General features: G+C 40.3%; 1 protein-coding gene across 4 annotated transcripts in view; it reads left to right on the top strand.

Annotated features, from left to right (window-relative positions):
* SCN5A (sodium voltage-gated channel alpha subunit 5) overlaps positions 1-17,773 on the top strand; it is a 172,793-nt gene that overhangs the window by 72,598 nt on the left and 82,422 nt on the right. For all 4 annotated transcript variants that reach the window (XM_086466888.1, XM_086466889.1, XM_086466891.1 and 1 more), the window contains 3 exons: positions 1,323-1,561; positions 6,382-6,555; positions 7,989-8,345. In XM_086466888.1, the coding sequence (XP_086323014.1) occupies positions 1,323-1,561; positions 6,382-6,555; positions 7,989-8,345 (770 nt within the window). The remainder of the gene's footprint in view (positions 1-1,322; positions 1,562-6,381; positions 6,556-7,988; positions 8,346-17,773) is intronic.

Below are 17,773 nucleotides of genomic sequence, written 5' to 3'. Positions count from 1 at the left end.
AGACAGATGTGTTCTGGATTTACTTGGAAAATTAGATCCCTTAGGAAGTGACTGCCTAAAATCTTTATTACTTTCAGAGGTGGGTTACCAAAAACCCCATAAAATTAGGAATTTGCATTGAAATCTTTTGGGGGTATGGATGGTTCTCACATCATTTTAGGTACTTACCTGTAAACCCTCTGTTTGGAGGCTGGAAACACATAGTTATTTCTTGGGACCAGTTGGTATCCCAGAGATCTTGGAGCAGTGTAGAAGTTTTTGCAAAACTTGTGCATGTAGGACATCATCTGATATTTTGAAAGCTTGCTAGAAGACACCTAATACAGCAGTTCTGTTGTCCTATGAAGAAAAATGCACACAGAATGCATCCTGACTTGGGAAAGGAGGCTGTTTATAAACTGATTGAAATAACAGCCTTGGCTGAAGTTTTCCTGTTATCAGTGCAGCTTCTAATTATATAGACTAAAACCGTTATACAGCATTCCATGCCCATAAAGAATCAGAAAACGAAAGCATTAAGCAATTTCACTAATCATTATCATTCATCCACTGTCTTTTTTGGCTTTTCTTTTTCACCATTTAATGCAAATTGTACTTATGAAGCTATTTCAATTCCTTTGTGCTCGAATAAAATGAACATATGAAAGTTGTATTTTAGGTAATATTTTAAATGCACCTTTAAAAAGCACACTGTATCTTTAGTAGCGTTTTCAAACTGACTTAGGCACCCCCTTGATTTTGTATGTGGGCCTGTCAGAAGAAATCAGTTGCTTAATGCCTTTTTGGACTGCACATCAAGAACAGAAACCCTATTGATAACCAGTGATGCTTTGCCTCTCAAGTGCTTAAATCAGCTCTAAATACTGGATTTAAGCCCCTTCATCTCTTAACCACTTCAAAAGGTTTTACTTAAGATGCTTCCAAAATGTGACCTGCAAATGCAAAAAACATATTCCAATCTAAGTTAAATGAAGATAGTGTATTCTTATCCATTTGAACTTGCCAAAACGTAAAACTGAGTAAAAATCTGAGCCTATATATAATACTGGACTTTGCATATTTAGTGTGACTCTCCTTTTTTTCTTGTGACACTTTTAAAAGGTTATTTCTTTCAGAATAGGTCACTCTCTGCTAAGTGCAGATCAACTGGCAAAAACCCCAAAGTGCGTAATTTGCCAGCCTCTTAGGACAGAAATATTTTTATCCTAAAAAAAAGTTTGGGGTAATTCAGGGGCCTTCCTCTATGTTATGAGTCATATTAAGTGTTCTCTTGTCGTATAACTCAGTGTGAATTGATTGTTACTTTACTGCTTGTGACTTAGAGCTTGAGGAATCACACCAGAAGTGTCCTCCTTGCTGGAACCACTTTGCTGTTAAATTTCTCATTTGGGATTGCTGCCCACTTTGGCTTTTAATCAAGAAATTCGTCAAGTTCGTGGTAATGGACCCATTTACCGACCTCACCATCACCCTTTGCATTGTGCTGAACACGCTCTTCATGGCCTTGGAGCATTACAAAATGACAAAAGAGTTTGACCACATGCTTTACATAGGCAATTTGGTAAGTGAACGCAAACTTGAAGCGCTACCTGAGGACTATATTGCCTGCTTTTTAAGGTTTTGGCTGTGGCTTGGGAAGACCCCATTTTGGTACACTGTCAGCATCACATGTCAAGCAAGTCTACACAGCCACCTCTTTCTAGGGGTGAAGAGAAATGAATGAAGACAAGGGTCTATTTTTATTAAACTAACATATTCTAATGTTATTAGTAACCATTAAAGCTGTATTTCTGGCTGTTCCTGATAGGTATCTAGTTTGTATCTGTTTAAGGAAATGAGATAAGAGAAAGGTTAATGAGGTTTATTTGGGATTTCTGGTAAAGCAATGATAAGGCAGCAGTTCTTGGTGACTAATAGTGACTTTTAAGCTAAAAAAAAATAGAGGAAAAAAACAAGGCAAGATCTTGGAGGGAAAGAGAGTGGTGTTTGATCATAGGCAGATAGATATGTGGGAAGGCCCCTAAGGTACATTTTCTGTATGTCCTTGTTTGTCCTGCTGTGCCTCCCTGCCTTGTCCAGTAGCGCGTTCTGGGTCCCATGCAAACCCTGGGGCAGAGGGGACATGGAGCAAAGCTTAACCGATGCTTCAAGGGGAAACTCTTAATGTGCAAGCTGGAGCAGCTGGGGAGAGAGAGCTGCAAAGTAAGCAGAGACCGCACTTCTCTGAGGAAAAACAGAGTGACAGATCTACAGTCAAGCTGCAGGGACAGCAGAAAAGCCTTTCCAGAGGCGATGTGGTACAATTTGTTAACCCAGGGGGCCACTAAAATTCTGCAGTTACTACAAAACGGAAGCTTTTTCTTTAATCGTCGTTCTCTGAGTGTATGTTTAAAAGTTACCATGTTTAATGCTTTAAAACTTAATGTTTAAAATCCTTTTAATTTTAGAAGAGTCTGTACTGGAAATGGCACAGGCTGTCTAGCTGTGGTGGATAAAAGCTAAGACACCATAGGTAGAAGCAGAGGTACTCTATAGGACCATAAGTAAGCCTGGAGCACTCTGGGATGTGGATGCTGCTAAGTTTGCATTTGAGAAGCTCACAGCAGAGATGGAAAAAGCCCTTTATTTCTATAAAAAACGAAGGCTGCAGGATCTCAAAGTATACTATGAGATCAAAGTGTGATTCACCTTGCCTAACTTCAGGTATTTACAGCTTAGGAATCTCTGTCTGAGCCGATTGCCTTTGTCTCTCTTTAAAGTTAGTGGAGAGTAATGGACAATTTTAAGGTACAATTAATGTGATGTTTTAAAGACATTTATTTTTGGATAAGGTGAATTATGTCCCGGAAGCGAGTCACTGTAGTGACCAGTGACTATAGTGGGAGTATGCAGAGACACTACAGATGTGATACTGCCTTTAGTGACAAGCATCCTATGCTGGTAGGTTTATGCAGGCAGTAGCAATAGTCAGACTTTTTGTTTTCAGTCCTAGCATATGTGGTGCATCATGTATGGATTTTTTTTCCTTACCTTGATCCTTGCTATTCTTAGCTCTGGGACTCCTTGGGCAGATTGAGGTACTTCTTCTAGACTGTGAGACCGGTCTCCAGTTTTTCAGCTGATGTGTCTTGGCAAATCTCCCTCTGTTGTGCTAAGCACAAATCTGTTTGGGTCTCTCTTGCTTCAAACCCATGCTTTTGCCCCCTGCAGAACACAATAGATAAGGGTAGCTCAGAAAGTCATCTCACACAACTGCATCTAGATCCACTTTGCAGCCAGCCTTCCTTGTTGCTCAACAACTTGTGACCTTCTAAAAAATCTCCTTCGGACCCAGTATCCATCAGAGCAGGTGGCAATGCTGCTGTTTCCTCCTCTGGCACTTGGGATAGTAAATAGGTCTGCTCCTTGCTCTGCTTTTGGCAGAGCTTCTCCATTTGCAAACTACAAGCAATGAAACTTTAGTCCCTAGCATCCCTCCTACCAACACAGCTTCTGCAGACCCGTCGAGGCTGAGTGGGGCTGTGCCAGGTGCCAACAAAAAAATAGAGACAATGAGCAGAGGGGGGAATTGCAAAGCAAATTTTGAAAATTTTTTGCCAAAGGAAAAAAAAAGAAAAATACTTATCCCACTGTGAGAGTTTCTCAATGCTGCCTAGAGCTATTTCTCCTCTCTGTGCTAAAGTGTAAATCAAGCAAAACAGCCTGCTAATATTTTTTGTAGCAGGCTGATGGCACACAGGGCTCCCCTTCCCCTGAGATCCCAGGATGGGTCTGTGAAAGGCCAGACTGTCCCAGCTCCCCCTCATTAGCTTTACTAAACCCCTGCATAACTGGATTGATTGCAAGTAGAACAGGTCAGAGGAAGGTAACTCCACTGTGCGGAGGACTTTCCAAAGTAATTTGTAATGAAAATTGACATTTTTTGCAATTCCTTCTGAAAGGAAAGGGAGTCCCAGCTCCAGGGCAGGCTGCCAGGTGACTGCATCCCCTAAGCTGCAGACTGCCAGACCCCTCTTCTGCCCCCACGCTGGCTGGCTGTCTCCTTCCCATTGCATCTAACCCTCTTTGGGTGATTACACTAGCATTGATTGGGGGGGAAATATTAAAAAGGGCAGATCTTTGACATTTTTTCCTCAAAACAAATGTTTCTGAGAGAACTAGAAGAATGAAAGTGGAATGTGGATTTGCTCTCTCTGAGAGCAATTCTTTGTCTGCTGACAGTCATTGGAGATCTCCCGCTCTAATGGTCTATCTACTTCACGCAGCATCTGCTACCTTCAGACTCCATTAGTCCATCACTTACAGGAATCAACATTTTCAAATGCGATCAGAAGGCCAGACAAGCACATGTACATCTTTACGTGGTTCATCTGCCTACGCATTGCCACCACTTATACAACGGGTAGATAGAGCAAGATTCCCCCAATTTTTGTTTTCCTTTAGAAACTGAGGTACCATTATGCAATGTCAAAGCCTAAATGGCTGAAATGATAAATAACATATTTCTTTTAAGATAAAGTCCTCCGAGTCAGCAGTGTCGTATTTAGCACCAGTGGGACGTTCTTATTTGTTTTCTTTCCAGCCTTTGTCGTATTAAGTATCCAGCCTCTTGTACAAGCGCAGTCATTGCGTACCAGGTGCTGGTGATTCGACAACTGCGTTTGAAATTCGTAGCTGGCACATGTGCATGATTCTTGATGCCTTTAGGAGGACTCAGACATTTTGCTATCTTACTGTGACATTTCCTTCTCAGAAGGCTATTGATTAAAACGATTCAGGCAAAGAAAGTGATCCTCCTGAGTCATTTCTCAGCAAGATGGTTGCATAATGTACGCAGTGTGGTATTGTGGTTTTTAAGGCAGTCCCCTGGATACAATTTCACAGACATCCAGTTTTGTCTTGTTCTCTGTCCTAAGGGAAATGGGAGCATTCTGGTAGGAATCTTGGGTATCTCTGACCGCTGTGACACAGAAATTGTTGGCTAGTTAGAAATATGAGACTGGTCGTTGTGTTGGGTTCTTGTATGAGATGGTGATGGGATGTTGTTGCATCCCAAGGTATTGCTGCAGTCCAAGGTATTATTTTCCTGATGAGACAGAGAAGTCATTTTACATAAGGAATTATGTAAAATGGCTTCTTGGAAGAATTAATTCCTGAAGCATTACAGAATAAAGCCAAACGTTCCTCAAATGCAGGCTATGATAATTTATTTTTATTCCTCAATATCATAATTACAGAATATTAACTTTTTCCCTTTCACATCTTAGTGGGCTTCTCATCTCTGTTGCTCAGAGTGGACCAGTTTTACTGGGATAATGCTGCAAATACTTGACTTATTGGAAGGAAAACATTTCTCCTTGACTGTATATTACTGATATGTGAGCTTAGGATTCCTCCCTCTTTTTTGACCAACACAGTTTATTAATGTTGGTTGTTTCATGGAAAACCATATGCTTTAACATACACGTACAACAGAGAAGTTTTCAGAAACATAAAGCTCTGTGCAGCTTGTAATGGGACTTGGAACGAAAATGAAACAGTATATTGAGAACTTGGTGCCCACATTTTGTCATTTTAAGTTGACTGCATCCTTGCGTTGTGGATTTAAACTGTTACTTAAGGAGGGCATACAAAAGGACAAGATCTGATCCTTAGAGACAGATACTTTGCAGGAATGTGTTAAAACTGAATTTGTGGTCAGCAGCCTTCCCTTCCCCTCCCCCTGTGCCTCACAGGTAATATTTATGTGTTGTTTTAAAGAAAAAATGTTCCAATTAGGAGGTCCACCATATGACATTTGAACTGGGTCATAAATAAGCAATGTGTTCTCAAGATGTTGTGAAAAGAAGATTGCCATGACTATTTGTAAAAAAAGACTAGGACTCAAATTAGGGTGTCTAATTGCCTTGGCTGCCGGCAATAACCTCAGAATGACTGGAGGCTTGCATTGCCCCGGTATTGATAATAACAACAAAATCAAAAGCGTTAATACAGTAGGTATACTACAACCTAAATACCTCTTAACACTCACGCTCCATTCATTTGGGTTTCCTCACTGAAATGAACAGATTTAACCTTTATAAAAGGCACCTTTACACTTGCTTTTTTACCACTGGGATTATTCAGATGACGGAAGATGGAAATGTATGTTCCAGTCCAGAGCTTGAACTCAGATGTCATTGTAAGTTTACAGCAGAATCAAATACTGTGAAAAGACTAGACAAAGTTGTTATAGTGATCAAAAATCAGCCATGCAAAATAAAGTATTTGCTTGTAAAATGTTTTTTGTGTTTCTGCTGTGTTCACTTGTGTCAGTGGAAAGTCTTTAAGCAAGGAGGTGGGCTTAAAAGGTTACTTTGGTTTCATATTTTCTTTCTGCAGGTCTTCACTGGGATTTTTACAGCAGAAATGATCTTCAAAGTAATTGCCCTTGACCCCTACTACTATTTTCAGCAGGGCTGGAATATTTTTGACAGCATAATTGTTATTCTAAGCCTGATGGAACTGGGTTTGTCCAGCATGGGAAACCTGTCTGTTTTACGCTCCTTTCGACTGGTAACGGTCTTATTCTATTCTTACCCCTCTTCTTTTATTACCTACAAACTCTGTCATGAATGCAACACATTTTCTTAAAAACGCATCTGCTGACAAAGACTTTAATTGCTGCAAACCGGTGAACAGTAAGTGACACTAATTACAGGCTGTGGGATAAATGGAATTTTTCCAGTTTTACATCAGGGTAAATGAGAATATAGTTTGATTCCTTCTAGCTGTGCCGGGTACTTGTAGCACACTTAAAATATTTGAGTTCAAATTTGTAATAAAAATCTACCATTTTATACCTGTACACCTGTTAGCATAGTCAGCAGATAATTGATAGCCCAAGAAAAGCAAAAGCCGGTAACTTGTTATTTTAGAAGTTATTATTCCTAAATTATGTTATAAACATGCCACTGTTCTTTTAAATGTTGTCAAAAGAAAATGTCTTTGAATTATTCACGGAGTGATTTTTTTTCCTAGAACTGATCAGCATAACATAGCATCTGTCTTTCACAGGAACTCCTTAGCTGTCAGCTCCTTTGTTATGCACGGGATAGTGGTATTCTATTAACGAGAGACTGTCGACATATTGGAACAGAAAAGTAGTTTCCTTGCCAGCCTGACATTTGTGTTGCACTTCATGTACCAGGATGTCCATGCTAATCATTCTAGTCATGATATGGCTTCACAACTTGGAAAGACCAGGAAAATAAGCCCTTATGGTTACATTTAGAGAAAGACTTTTATTTTTTTTTTCCCCAAAAATTCTCTGCACTGCTCAAAACCGCAAGTTTTTCGCCGCTGGTGTTAGGTCCTGAGAGTCTCCTGTCAGTTTTTGAGCAATCCCTCTTTAATAGGGCTGAAATTAAACCTTCAGTTGAAAACACAGCACAAGGGCTAGGCACAATTTACATCCTTAAAATAGGTCTTAAGTGGGATGTGGGTTGTGCATAGACTGCGTGATCCTCGGCACAGAGGTGATTTTCACCCTGGGAGCTAACAGCTAATAGCATCTGGCTGAGGCTTGCTCTGAAACACAGAGGCATTGCTTCTCTCTTTGTGGGATCAAACCCTACACCCCTTCCCCCAGATGCCTGCCAGGCTGTTTAATTTTAGGAGGAAAAGCAGTGTAAAAGAAAATATTAAGACCTGAAATTTCCTCTTTCCATCCTCTCCCCACCATGATATTGGGCAAATAAGCCTCTGAAAGCACATCTATCTAACAAGGCAAAGCATAGCTCTGGAAAACTTGATTCTCATCCAAGAAAACCAACTGATATTTTATTAATAGATGTAGTGAGGTTAACGGGAAGTGTAGCTAAAATCACCTTGTACCACGCACATTGTGGCATTTAACGTCTTTCACGTTTTACCCACTTTAATAATTCATCAGCTGAAATGTCTGTTGCTTCTGTGAACTGACACTGTTGTTTATGTTTTGTTCACAGCTGCGAGTCTTCAAATTGGCAAAGTCCTGGCCGACCTTAAATACGCTTATTAAAATCATCGGTAATTCAGTGGGTGCCCTCGGTAACCTCACTCTTGTGCTGGCAATCATCGTCTTTATTTTTGCCGTGGTAGGAATGCAGCTTTTTGGGAAAAGCTACCTGGACAATGTGAAGAAGATAAGCACAACTGGCAATTTGCCACGGTGGCACATGAACGATTTCTTCCACTCATTCCTCATCATCTTCCGAATTTTGTGTGGGGAGTGGATTGAGACGATGTGGGACTGCATGGAAGTAGCTGGGCAGCCGCTGTGCCTTCTCGTCTTCTTGTTGGTCATGGTGATAGGAAACCTGGTGGTGAGTTCTCAGGATGTTTTTTTCTCCGTTTCCTGGTGGGTGTGTGCAAATGTACCATTTTTTTTTATCCAGAAATGGTAAATCTCACATTGCTTCATGGCTTTAATTCGATGAACCAAGGTTTCAACCAGAGAAACTTGTTCCTATCCCGAATACAAAATTGCTAGCATTGCATTACTACTTAGGAATGAAGGCTTACTGGTTTTTGCAGAAGAACAGACAAAGTTTTACTAGAAGAAAGGCACATGGGCTAGTTACAATGATTTTATTTCTTAAGCTATTCATGGGGCTGAAGGGATTCCAGATCTCTCTTCTGTACAGGAGTGAATATCACCTCAACTGGCACTGTATTGGGAGATATTTTTACTTCCCTTCATTTTTGGGCCAGAGCGCTTGAACCTTACAGCTAGCACGGTGTTTTTGAGTAGCGTTTTGAATGTCTTTAGCCTGCATGTTCTAGGAAGCTGCAGGTTGTGTTTACAGTAATGTCACTTGCTCGCTTGCTTTTTTAATAGACTATCCCATAAGCACGGCTTACATAAGCTCTGAACCTATTAAGACTGAGTTGTATTTCCCTGTTGACATCTTATGGAGCGCTTTGCTGGCTTGCAGTCGTTGTGGAAATGTTTCGCCCGTTCAGCTTACAGAGCATCTTTGACATTGCGGCTCTAATGGTCTTACTGTTTATGTAGCGAGTTGTTTAATAGTAGATGCTGCTATAAAAAATGTTGGGGTTTGCTACCGATTGTTTTTAGTGGTTGCTTTGCTTTTAAGTACCCAGTGTTTTGGTTCACAGCTGCTGGGACAGAAAAGTCCTTGAAAGAGCTTGGAAAAAAAGTGCTTGTAGAAAAACAGAGCACATTGTTTTGTTTACATTAATTTATATTTTGACAGTTAGTTTTGCACTGAAAATGTTGATTGCAAGAGCAAATTATATTTGATAGGGGTTTTTTATAAAAGTCAAAAGACTAATTATGATTACTCAGAAAGTGGCAGGTAACTTATGTTTTTTTTCCCTAACTTCCTATTTCTATAGATTTTTCTTGGAGCTAAATGTGATTAGAGGAGTTGGGGCAAATTATTACTTTCTACATATCTCTTTGGGAGTTTAGCCTGAGATCCAGAAAGTTAACCTCACCCTGCCATTAAGGAATAGATTCTGTATATGATAATGAAACCTGAAAATAATATGTGGTGAAGTCTGGGGAAAATGTTAACATTTGAAATATTAATGGATTATTGAAAGATGTGAATTTGTAACATCTGATACCCTTAGATATTAACACTCATCAGTGTGTATAAGTTCTGTTAAATCTGATTTGGCAGAGATTGCACTAACATTGTCTGCATATATTTAACCTTCAGTGCTCAAAAAAGACTGTCCCAGATGTAAAACCAGGTATTGAAAAACTGTCAGCACGGATAAGCTGAAGTTACCGATCGGCTGAAAACAAAAATGCTAGCTTTATCCTTTTCAGCCAACAGTTCTGAAAGCACGTAGCAATGACAGGTAAATAGGAATTATTATTGTCTGTAGATCACTCCAAAAAAAAAAAAAAAAAAAAGAAAAAGAAAAAGAAAATGATTCATAGGTGTGAAAAGAACAACAGGTTCTGAATCATGAGACTCATCCAGCACCAACTGCGTTACATGGAGATTTCATGATGTTGATCAGCAGGTGGTGAGAAGATCATCTCATTCCTCTGGCATCAGCAAAATTCCTGCTTTTTTTCAGTGAGAGTGGATTGAATTCGCAAACTCACTTATTTGCTGAACATCATCAGACCCAAAAATTCTGGTGGTAGAAAAGCACCACGAGGCCTTTAAAATAAGACTCAAGTGCTAAATCTTTTACCTGTAACTCCGTTGAATCTGTGCCAGCAAAGTTTCTCTTTTAACTTGCTGATATTCTCCTTCCTCCTCTGAGTTTCAAGTTTTCTGATAAGAAAAATATTATCCTGAGGTTGTAGCTCTACTTGGACTCTGAACACTTTCTTAGTCTCTGAAGGCATGGAGGAAATCCTACAGTGTCTTTTCCCTGCACGCTCATCTTGATTAAATACTTTTATCCGTCACATCTGCCAGTACTTATGGTAGTGTCTGTGGTCACTTTCCCAACTGCAAGGCTAAGCGTTACAGAGCAGACCTGCTCTTTAACTTCTGTAAAGTAAAGGCTGCACACTGGTGTTGAAAGAGTTAAAACTGCTGTGATTCTGTGGTATGTTTGGTGATGTGGTGTGCAGGTCTTGGCGAGCCTCAGTAACATAAATTCAAATGAATGGTGGAGGAAAATACAGGAAAGTTGGTAAGTGCCCTGGGCAACTTCATGTTATAGAGCAGTGCAGCTGTTGAAAGGGATTTTAATAAATCTTAAATCTTTGGTTTCTATTCATATATCCTGAAAATGTCTTGGACCCGTGCAGTGCCACATGAAACTATGTTTACTGCTGGTCAGCTGATATTTGAGTCATCTGCAAAGAACTGAACTTTGCAACATAGTTGGAAAACTATGTGCTGTGTAACTGCCTCTTGCACAGTAAGACTGCGCTACTGTTGTCAGATGGCATTTTTAGAGTCATTGAAGACGCTTTGGAAGGTAAAATCAAACCAGCCAGATAATAAAATAGTTTCTCCCTCATTTGTAAGAAAGAGTTTCTGAAATTGCTAACTGAATAATTATGCTTACTGTTAAGTCTTATAAAGGGCTTAACATATTTCCTACGTATGTTTACGTTACTGAGGTTAATAAGGAAAATTACCGAGACAGGAATTATTAAGAAGATGTAGGAGAATTTGAGTAACAAGGCAGTCTTCAGTGCCCCCTACTCTGGCGGGTCAGCCGATGTGAGCGTCGAGTGTGACACCAGCCACTTCTCAGGGGACAATTGCGTGTAATGAGTGCTAACAACGTGCATGAATAAAACTGACACTCCAATCACAGACAGAACAACCTTCCAACCCCATTGTGTGTGCATGGCATACACTACCCAAGCCACCTTTTTATTATTCTGCCAGCCACCCGGATGAAGCATGTTTTCTACCAGCTTCTCCTGAGGTGCCACCAAGCGAAGGGCGACTCAACACAGGGCAGAAATGCACTCACTGTCTTTGCTCATGCTCTGATTTGGCTGTGTATTTCAAAGGCAGCACCCAAAAAGCATCAGTTAGTGTTAAACAAAACAAATACAGTGCATTAACTCACCCTCAGGGCTGAGTTTCTGGACTGCCGTTGTCTCACCTCTGTCTGATTTACATACAACCCCTAGTACTTCCATGGCACATCCACCACGGTTCCCCAATTCACCACAAGCTGGTAATTCACTGCTGCATTTCCATGGTGGATTTCATCTTCCTGGAGTCACAAGCGTGCCAAGATGTAGAGTCTGTAACTAGGGAAATGATAACTTCAGAATTTTCCTGAGGTAAAATGTAAGACTGGAAGTGCCCTTTTAGGATCAGTCCTACGTTTGGGATTTTTTTTTGTCTTCTGTCCATGGAAATGCTATTCACTCAGGAAAGTACTAATGATGTTTTCTGAAAACACAAAGGTAGAAAGCACCACCAATTTCTAGGGTATTAGCCTATCCTGCAGGAAGAATCGCATAACCATTATCGTTGAATTAATGTTTGATGCATGGAATTACAAAATACAAAGTGTAAGGTCATGCACTCAGCCCTATTTAAGAATTTATGTTACGACCAAGTAGCTTACCAAAAGAAAATGTTTGAGAGGATAATAAAAGTGTATGTATCAGTCACTATAGACATCTACATCTGAGATAATTGCATGGAGAAGCCTTTGTAGTTGGATTTGGTTGATGGAGTCTGTGAAGACATAAAATATCTTACCCAAAAAGACATCTAAAATACATCAGATAAAAAGACCCTACAGGTACCTATTTCTGTCCCTGAAGTCTTGGGAGGCAAACTCAGTTGTAGGTGTCCCCATGTACATATCATTCTGGCTGACTAAGCCAATACAATGTACCAATGTACCAATACATTTCACCCATCAAAAAAGTAAATGAGATTCTAATACATATCACAAAAAGTAATTACAGAGGAGGAAGGAGTGTATGAATGCTGTTGCACGGCGATCTGCAATGCTGGATATGCAATACACCTCATTAATGGCTCAAGAAAGATTAAATACCACGGGGAAAAGCACAGTATTGGAATATGAAGTTGATGAAGTGAATGCAGAGCTAGGTATGGGAGGAGAACAGTTTAACTGACAGGATACTGCTCATCCCCAAAAAAAGGGAGTATAAATCACGGTAGGTATCTTTAGTCTGGGATTGGAAAGGAGGCTTCTGACTACCAGCACAGTGAGGTTGTTTAAGAGGACTTTCCAGCATGACTGACTAACCCCAAATCAGCAGCATATGAGATGGAGCTTGATTAGTTTGTGAAGGAAATAACCCATGTTAGCAGGGGGCTTGACTTGGTGACCCAAGAGGACCTTCCAGTCCTGTCTGACTATGGTAATTTGAGTGCCTGTCAGCAGAGCTGCTCGGCACGGTTTGGATGAGATTTGAAGTGGCCTGCTTTGGTTAAACTCAGTGGAAACTTTTCTCTGAAAAAGCCAGATATGCCTGGAACCCATCCTTTTATTCTGCTTCCATGTCTCAGGAAGCCTTAATGGATATTTTTTCTGTTTTAACATGGCCCATGACTGTGACACACAGAAATCTGGAAGTCACATTCTTGGAAAAAGGGGGGTTGTCCCTCTCTATGTGCCTTTCCTACAAGTCAGTGTAGGACAGTTCCTGGAAGAGATGTTCTGGGAGGGTGCTGCTAAATCTCCATCATGTTAAAATCCATGAATTCTGAAACTGGTTAGATGCCAAGAAAAGCTCATTAGGTCTCACTCAACACCATTTTGATCTTTAACAACCAAAGCCTGTTGATAAAATGGCATATTACCAGAGCTGTTCTGACAGAGACATATCTCTGCAGCAGGGCAAGAAAGAAAGTAATCATGTTACAGGGAATGTGAGCAACACATAACTTCTTAGTATTTCCACTTCAACATTTTCTTTGACAAAAGTCTCCATCCCTACCACTAGAAGGTTGTCCTGAGCACCACCAGTACAACCTGGATGGGAATAAATGTCCTAGAAGGAGCAGAATGGTGAGATGGATGAAGGGCCGTTTAGCGTGGATCTGGCCTGACAGGTGTGCAAGGGAGATTTGGGATGAGGATGACTGTTTGTGTGGGGAAGAGAAATGACTACAGGTATATGTGAAGCTTAGTCTATGAGAAGAAATTCACAGTGATTTCCTATCCTGTATCACTTTCCGAAGTGACAGACCCTAAGTAACATAAGGAGTCTTTGGGTCCCGTGTGGCTACCTAACACTTACTGGCTATGGCTGTAATCCTAGTTAGGCAAAATCACTTTCTCTGTGCGCCTGCAAATTTGTGTCTATCCAGATCAATTGTTTCCTTTCCTGCCTATTCTTTTAACATTAAGAACAAAGTAAAGGCGTGTTTAAGTCTGATTAGCTTTGTTCGATGCTTTTTTGTTTGTTTGTTTGTTTGCTAAGGTAGCCTTTATTTTGGTGTTTGCAGTCAAGAAAGCAGAACAAAAAACTTACAAAGGAGGTAGTTGTGATGTGTAGTATACAAATGTGTGAGGCGGGGCTGCTATTTGGATTGTATGGTCTTCAGCATGGGGGCTTTGTTTCTATATTAAAACATTTCCTAGAGTTCTTTACTGAGCGTTGCCATGTGAGCACCACGATCTGTAATTGAGGAACACAAGAGGGAGTGTATGTGGCCACCTCTGTAGGACAACTAGTCCTGTGGGAGCCTGTCAGCTTGCTGACTGCACAGGAGTTCCACAGGCAAGGGACTATCCCAGCTGGAAGTTTGAGGTCAGTGCAGGACATGAAGAAGTTTAATACCACGAAGCAAGATGATGTTTTGCATTTGTCCTCAGTGCCAGAAAATGTTCCTGGGCACTTTTAATTTATTAGTGTAGCAGTAGCCATGAAGTCCTGTCTCACGCAATACTGATAAATCTCCATCAATGCAAATTTCTCAGTAGATCACAACCGGGCTTGAAAGAGCTTTGTGGTAATGTGTCAGATTTTTCTCTTTGTTTAAATGAAATGGGTATAGAGAACTATGACTGTCCCTCGTGGTAAAATCACAAGTAATAGCAAAATAATACCTAGGCATCTAACAGGCTTAGGTAAAAGTGGATTACAATTTTACATTTCAAGAGTTCAGACAGCCGAAGCATATTATGATGGTCAAAGAACGTCTTCAGATGAGACTTATATTTCTGCCTGACGTGATAGGATTGTCACAGAAAGCAACTATATCAAGACTCTGACTTTTAAAAAAGACATGAGGCATTACACCAGGGGTTTTCAAGACTGTGAAACTTTTTACAGGGTGATTAAGGGTTGCTTTATCCCAAAGGAACAGGGCCTCATTCATTAAGATTTCCTGTGCCAATAAATGAATGAAAATGGAACATTGATGACATATGATAGCACTTTTCCAGCTATCTCCTTATTTTCAAATTATGTACAAATTTAGGACTAGTGAAGCCCAGTTTCATGTTTTTCACTGTCTATCCCTAGAGAAAGGTACAACTCAAGAGTTGCAGCAGGTCTTGCTGCCTTGAATCAAGTAATTATTTTTGCATTTAATGACGAACATGCTCTTATTCATGAGGGCCACTGAAGACATCCATCTGTCAGTAAAAATTAATCTCCTTGGAGGGAAATTTAGTATTTGTATTGCATCTGATCATTAATATAAATGAATTGGAATTCTAAAATATCGTGTGCCTTCTAATTGCAGATACTAGGTTAGATCTGCTTGCTGGAAGTTAAAGCAAGTTTTGGGAGAAGGTATTACAAGCCCAAGCTCCATTTTAGGTTTTAGGGTTTTAGTTTTCAAACCACAGTAGAAGTCCACGTCCTCAAGCTTTATATATTGTACTTTTACCACCAAGCAGGTACTCTCCTTGGGGCCCACCAGTTCCACTTGTTGCACGGTGGAAGGAAGAGAGGATAAGATGCAACTGTATAAAGCTGGGAAAGAACAGTGTTTCGCAAGGAAATATGCGTCCAAAGGAGATTGCAAGAGAAGTTCAGGTTGTCCCAAGTCTTGCATGAGCACTGCCTTCTCTCTGCTCTCTCTGCACCCTCATGTTCGTGTGCTGGGTGCTGCTGTTCACCTTATCTGCTCTTTCAGCAGCTCCCAACATTCTGGAAACGTGCATTTTTGGTTTGGTTACATCAGCTGAGAAGGCCACTAGACAAACAGGCGAGAATAGTCGTGTCAGTAGCAGTCATCATCAGGATGCACAAAATCTGCAAAGCAGTGAGCAGAGTGCATGTGGGGTGCTGAGGAGGAGGAGGACTCATCAGAAAGCTGCAGAGCCATAATGAGAGCTGGGGGAATACTGAAGATAGGGGCTGGAGAGCTAGAGGGTCCTGAAGATGCCAGGGAGACCAAGGGATCATTAGCAAGATGTGTCATTTGACTCTATCTCATCAACTTGGACACTTACATAAGGAAGGCAAATTTTCTTTCTCAAGTCACATGCAGTTTTGCAGAAGAGCAGCCCAGAATACATGAATAAGCACATTTGGGGACACAAGCCAAACAGAGTCAAAACAACTGTCAGCATGTTACCATCCTTTTTGCTTCTACAGATGTATGCTTACGGCTGGCAGCAGGTACATTTAGCGTGATACTGGAGAATTCAAACCTCAGAGGAAAACAGCTAAACCCCAGCACATTTCCCAGCTTCTCCCTTCATATTTTTCATGCCAGCTACATGTATAGTCCATATGTCCCAAAGCAATTTTTGCTATTTGTATTCCCAATAATCCATCCTTGCTTGAGCAGTGTCTGGGAAGCAGAGCGCTCAGGTAACTGATGCTTTTGAGCAAACATCTGGCTATATATACTTAAGTATTAAACATCCTGAAGAGTAATAAAAGGTACCCCAGAAACAGATAGCATCACGTGATGAATCAAAAAGATACATCCTGACACCAACCATCAATCAGTCCAGTCGCCTCTGATGACTCCTAGCAGAGATGGAAAGCTCGCATCCTTAAAGACAAACCTTTTGCCTAAGACTCCAGGCTTTAAAAATGGTGCAATTTATCAGTGCCCACATAAATAATTATCATTTCATTAATGAGTAGATATATCCCACCCTCATGTGTAACACCAGATGCTGGTGTTTAAACATCTGGGGAAATTAACCTCAGGATATTTATGATGGACCACCAAAGGCTGCTGGGTTTCAAAAACGCCATTGTATGGTAGATTAAATAGAGTCTATTCAAAGCTGGGAAATACAGGGCTGCTTTACCCAAGAGATGTGAAGGAAAGGCACCTGAGAACAGACAGGAGGAAAAACTACCTTCAAAATGTACTCCTAAAAAGTAATCTGCTTCTTTCTGTCACTCCAGGTTTATGAGTTTCTGTATCCTGCCACAGGCTCAGTTGTTTCTCCTGAAGAGTAGAATCTTGGCACTTGGTGGCTAAATCTGAGCATGCATCTTGTATTAGGGGACAAGTGTATTGAGTTCCTCTTTTCAAGGTACTATAAGGTGTCTGTGTTGAATATATATTAAAATCTACCATTTTTTTCCCTGCAACATCCATCCACAGAAAGGTAGATCTTTTTAAATACAAATAGTCGAAATCCTAACAAAAGTTGGTGCACAGGAGAGGAATGAGTTTTTGCTTCTGATGCAGCTCAAAAGAGGCTGAAAACAAAAACTGGACTAAGGCTCTTTTTTCCTCTGTGAAATAAGGAATTCCCAAAAGGAATAATCCAAACCAGATTCCTTGCTGGCCTGTGACAAATTTTGGCATTTGGTGCAGATTTTCATCAGTAGAATAATAAGTATTTATTCTTGAGCTAAAACAAGCCACTGAAGTGTATCAGAGAGGAATAAAATCTGATAATAATGCTAGTGCTCTTCCATAGGTATGTATATAAAGGCATATGAAACTATCTCCCATTAACCTTCATGGGTGTAAGATTACTTAGAAATATGGAAGAAGAAGGATGCTAATACATTAGTTCAATCAACCTGCCCCTTGGAGACCATCCTTATGCCTTGTATTCTAATTGTGTTTCCAAGTCAGAGATATTTCTCTAAAAATATTGCTTAAGCATTGACTCCATTGTATGAACTGCTGGCAAGATGACCTATTTTTAATAGGATTCACCATATCTATGTACATATATATATATATTTTATTTGTGAAGATATTACTAGTGAATTGTTTCTTGAGATTTAGTTGTAAGTCCAAGGGTTGAAGAGGAGCTGAGTTTTCAAAATATAAACTGCAGCTCTGTTAATATAGTAGGCATCAGTAGAGTAAAATGCTGCCCATTTTTTGTACATCTGTCCTTGGTTAATAGTGTAAACAGGGTT

Source organism: Leptosomus discolor, chromosome 6 (genome assembly GCF_034619465.1).
Source record: "Leptosomus discolor isolate bLepDis1 chromosome 6, bLepDis1.hap2, whole genome shotgun sequence".
Taxonomy (NCBI): domain Eukaryota; kingdom Metazoa; phylum Chordata; class Aves; order Leptosomiformes; family Leptosomidae; genus Leptosomus; species Leptosomus discolor.
This window is presented reverse-complemented; position numbering and strand designations above follow the sequence as displayed.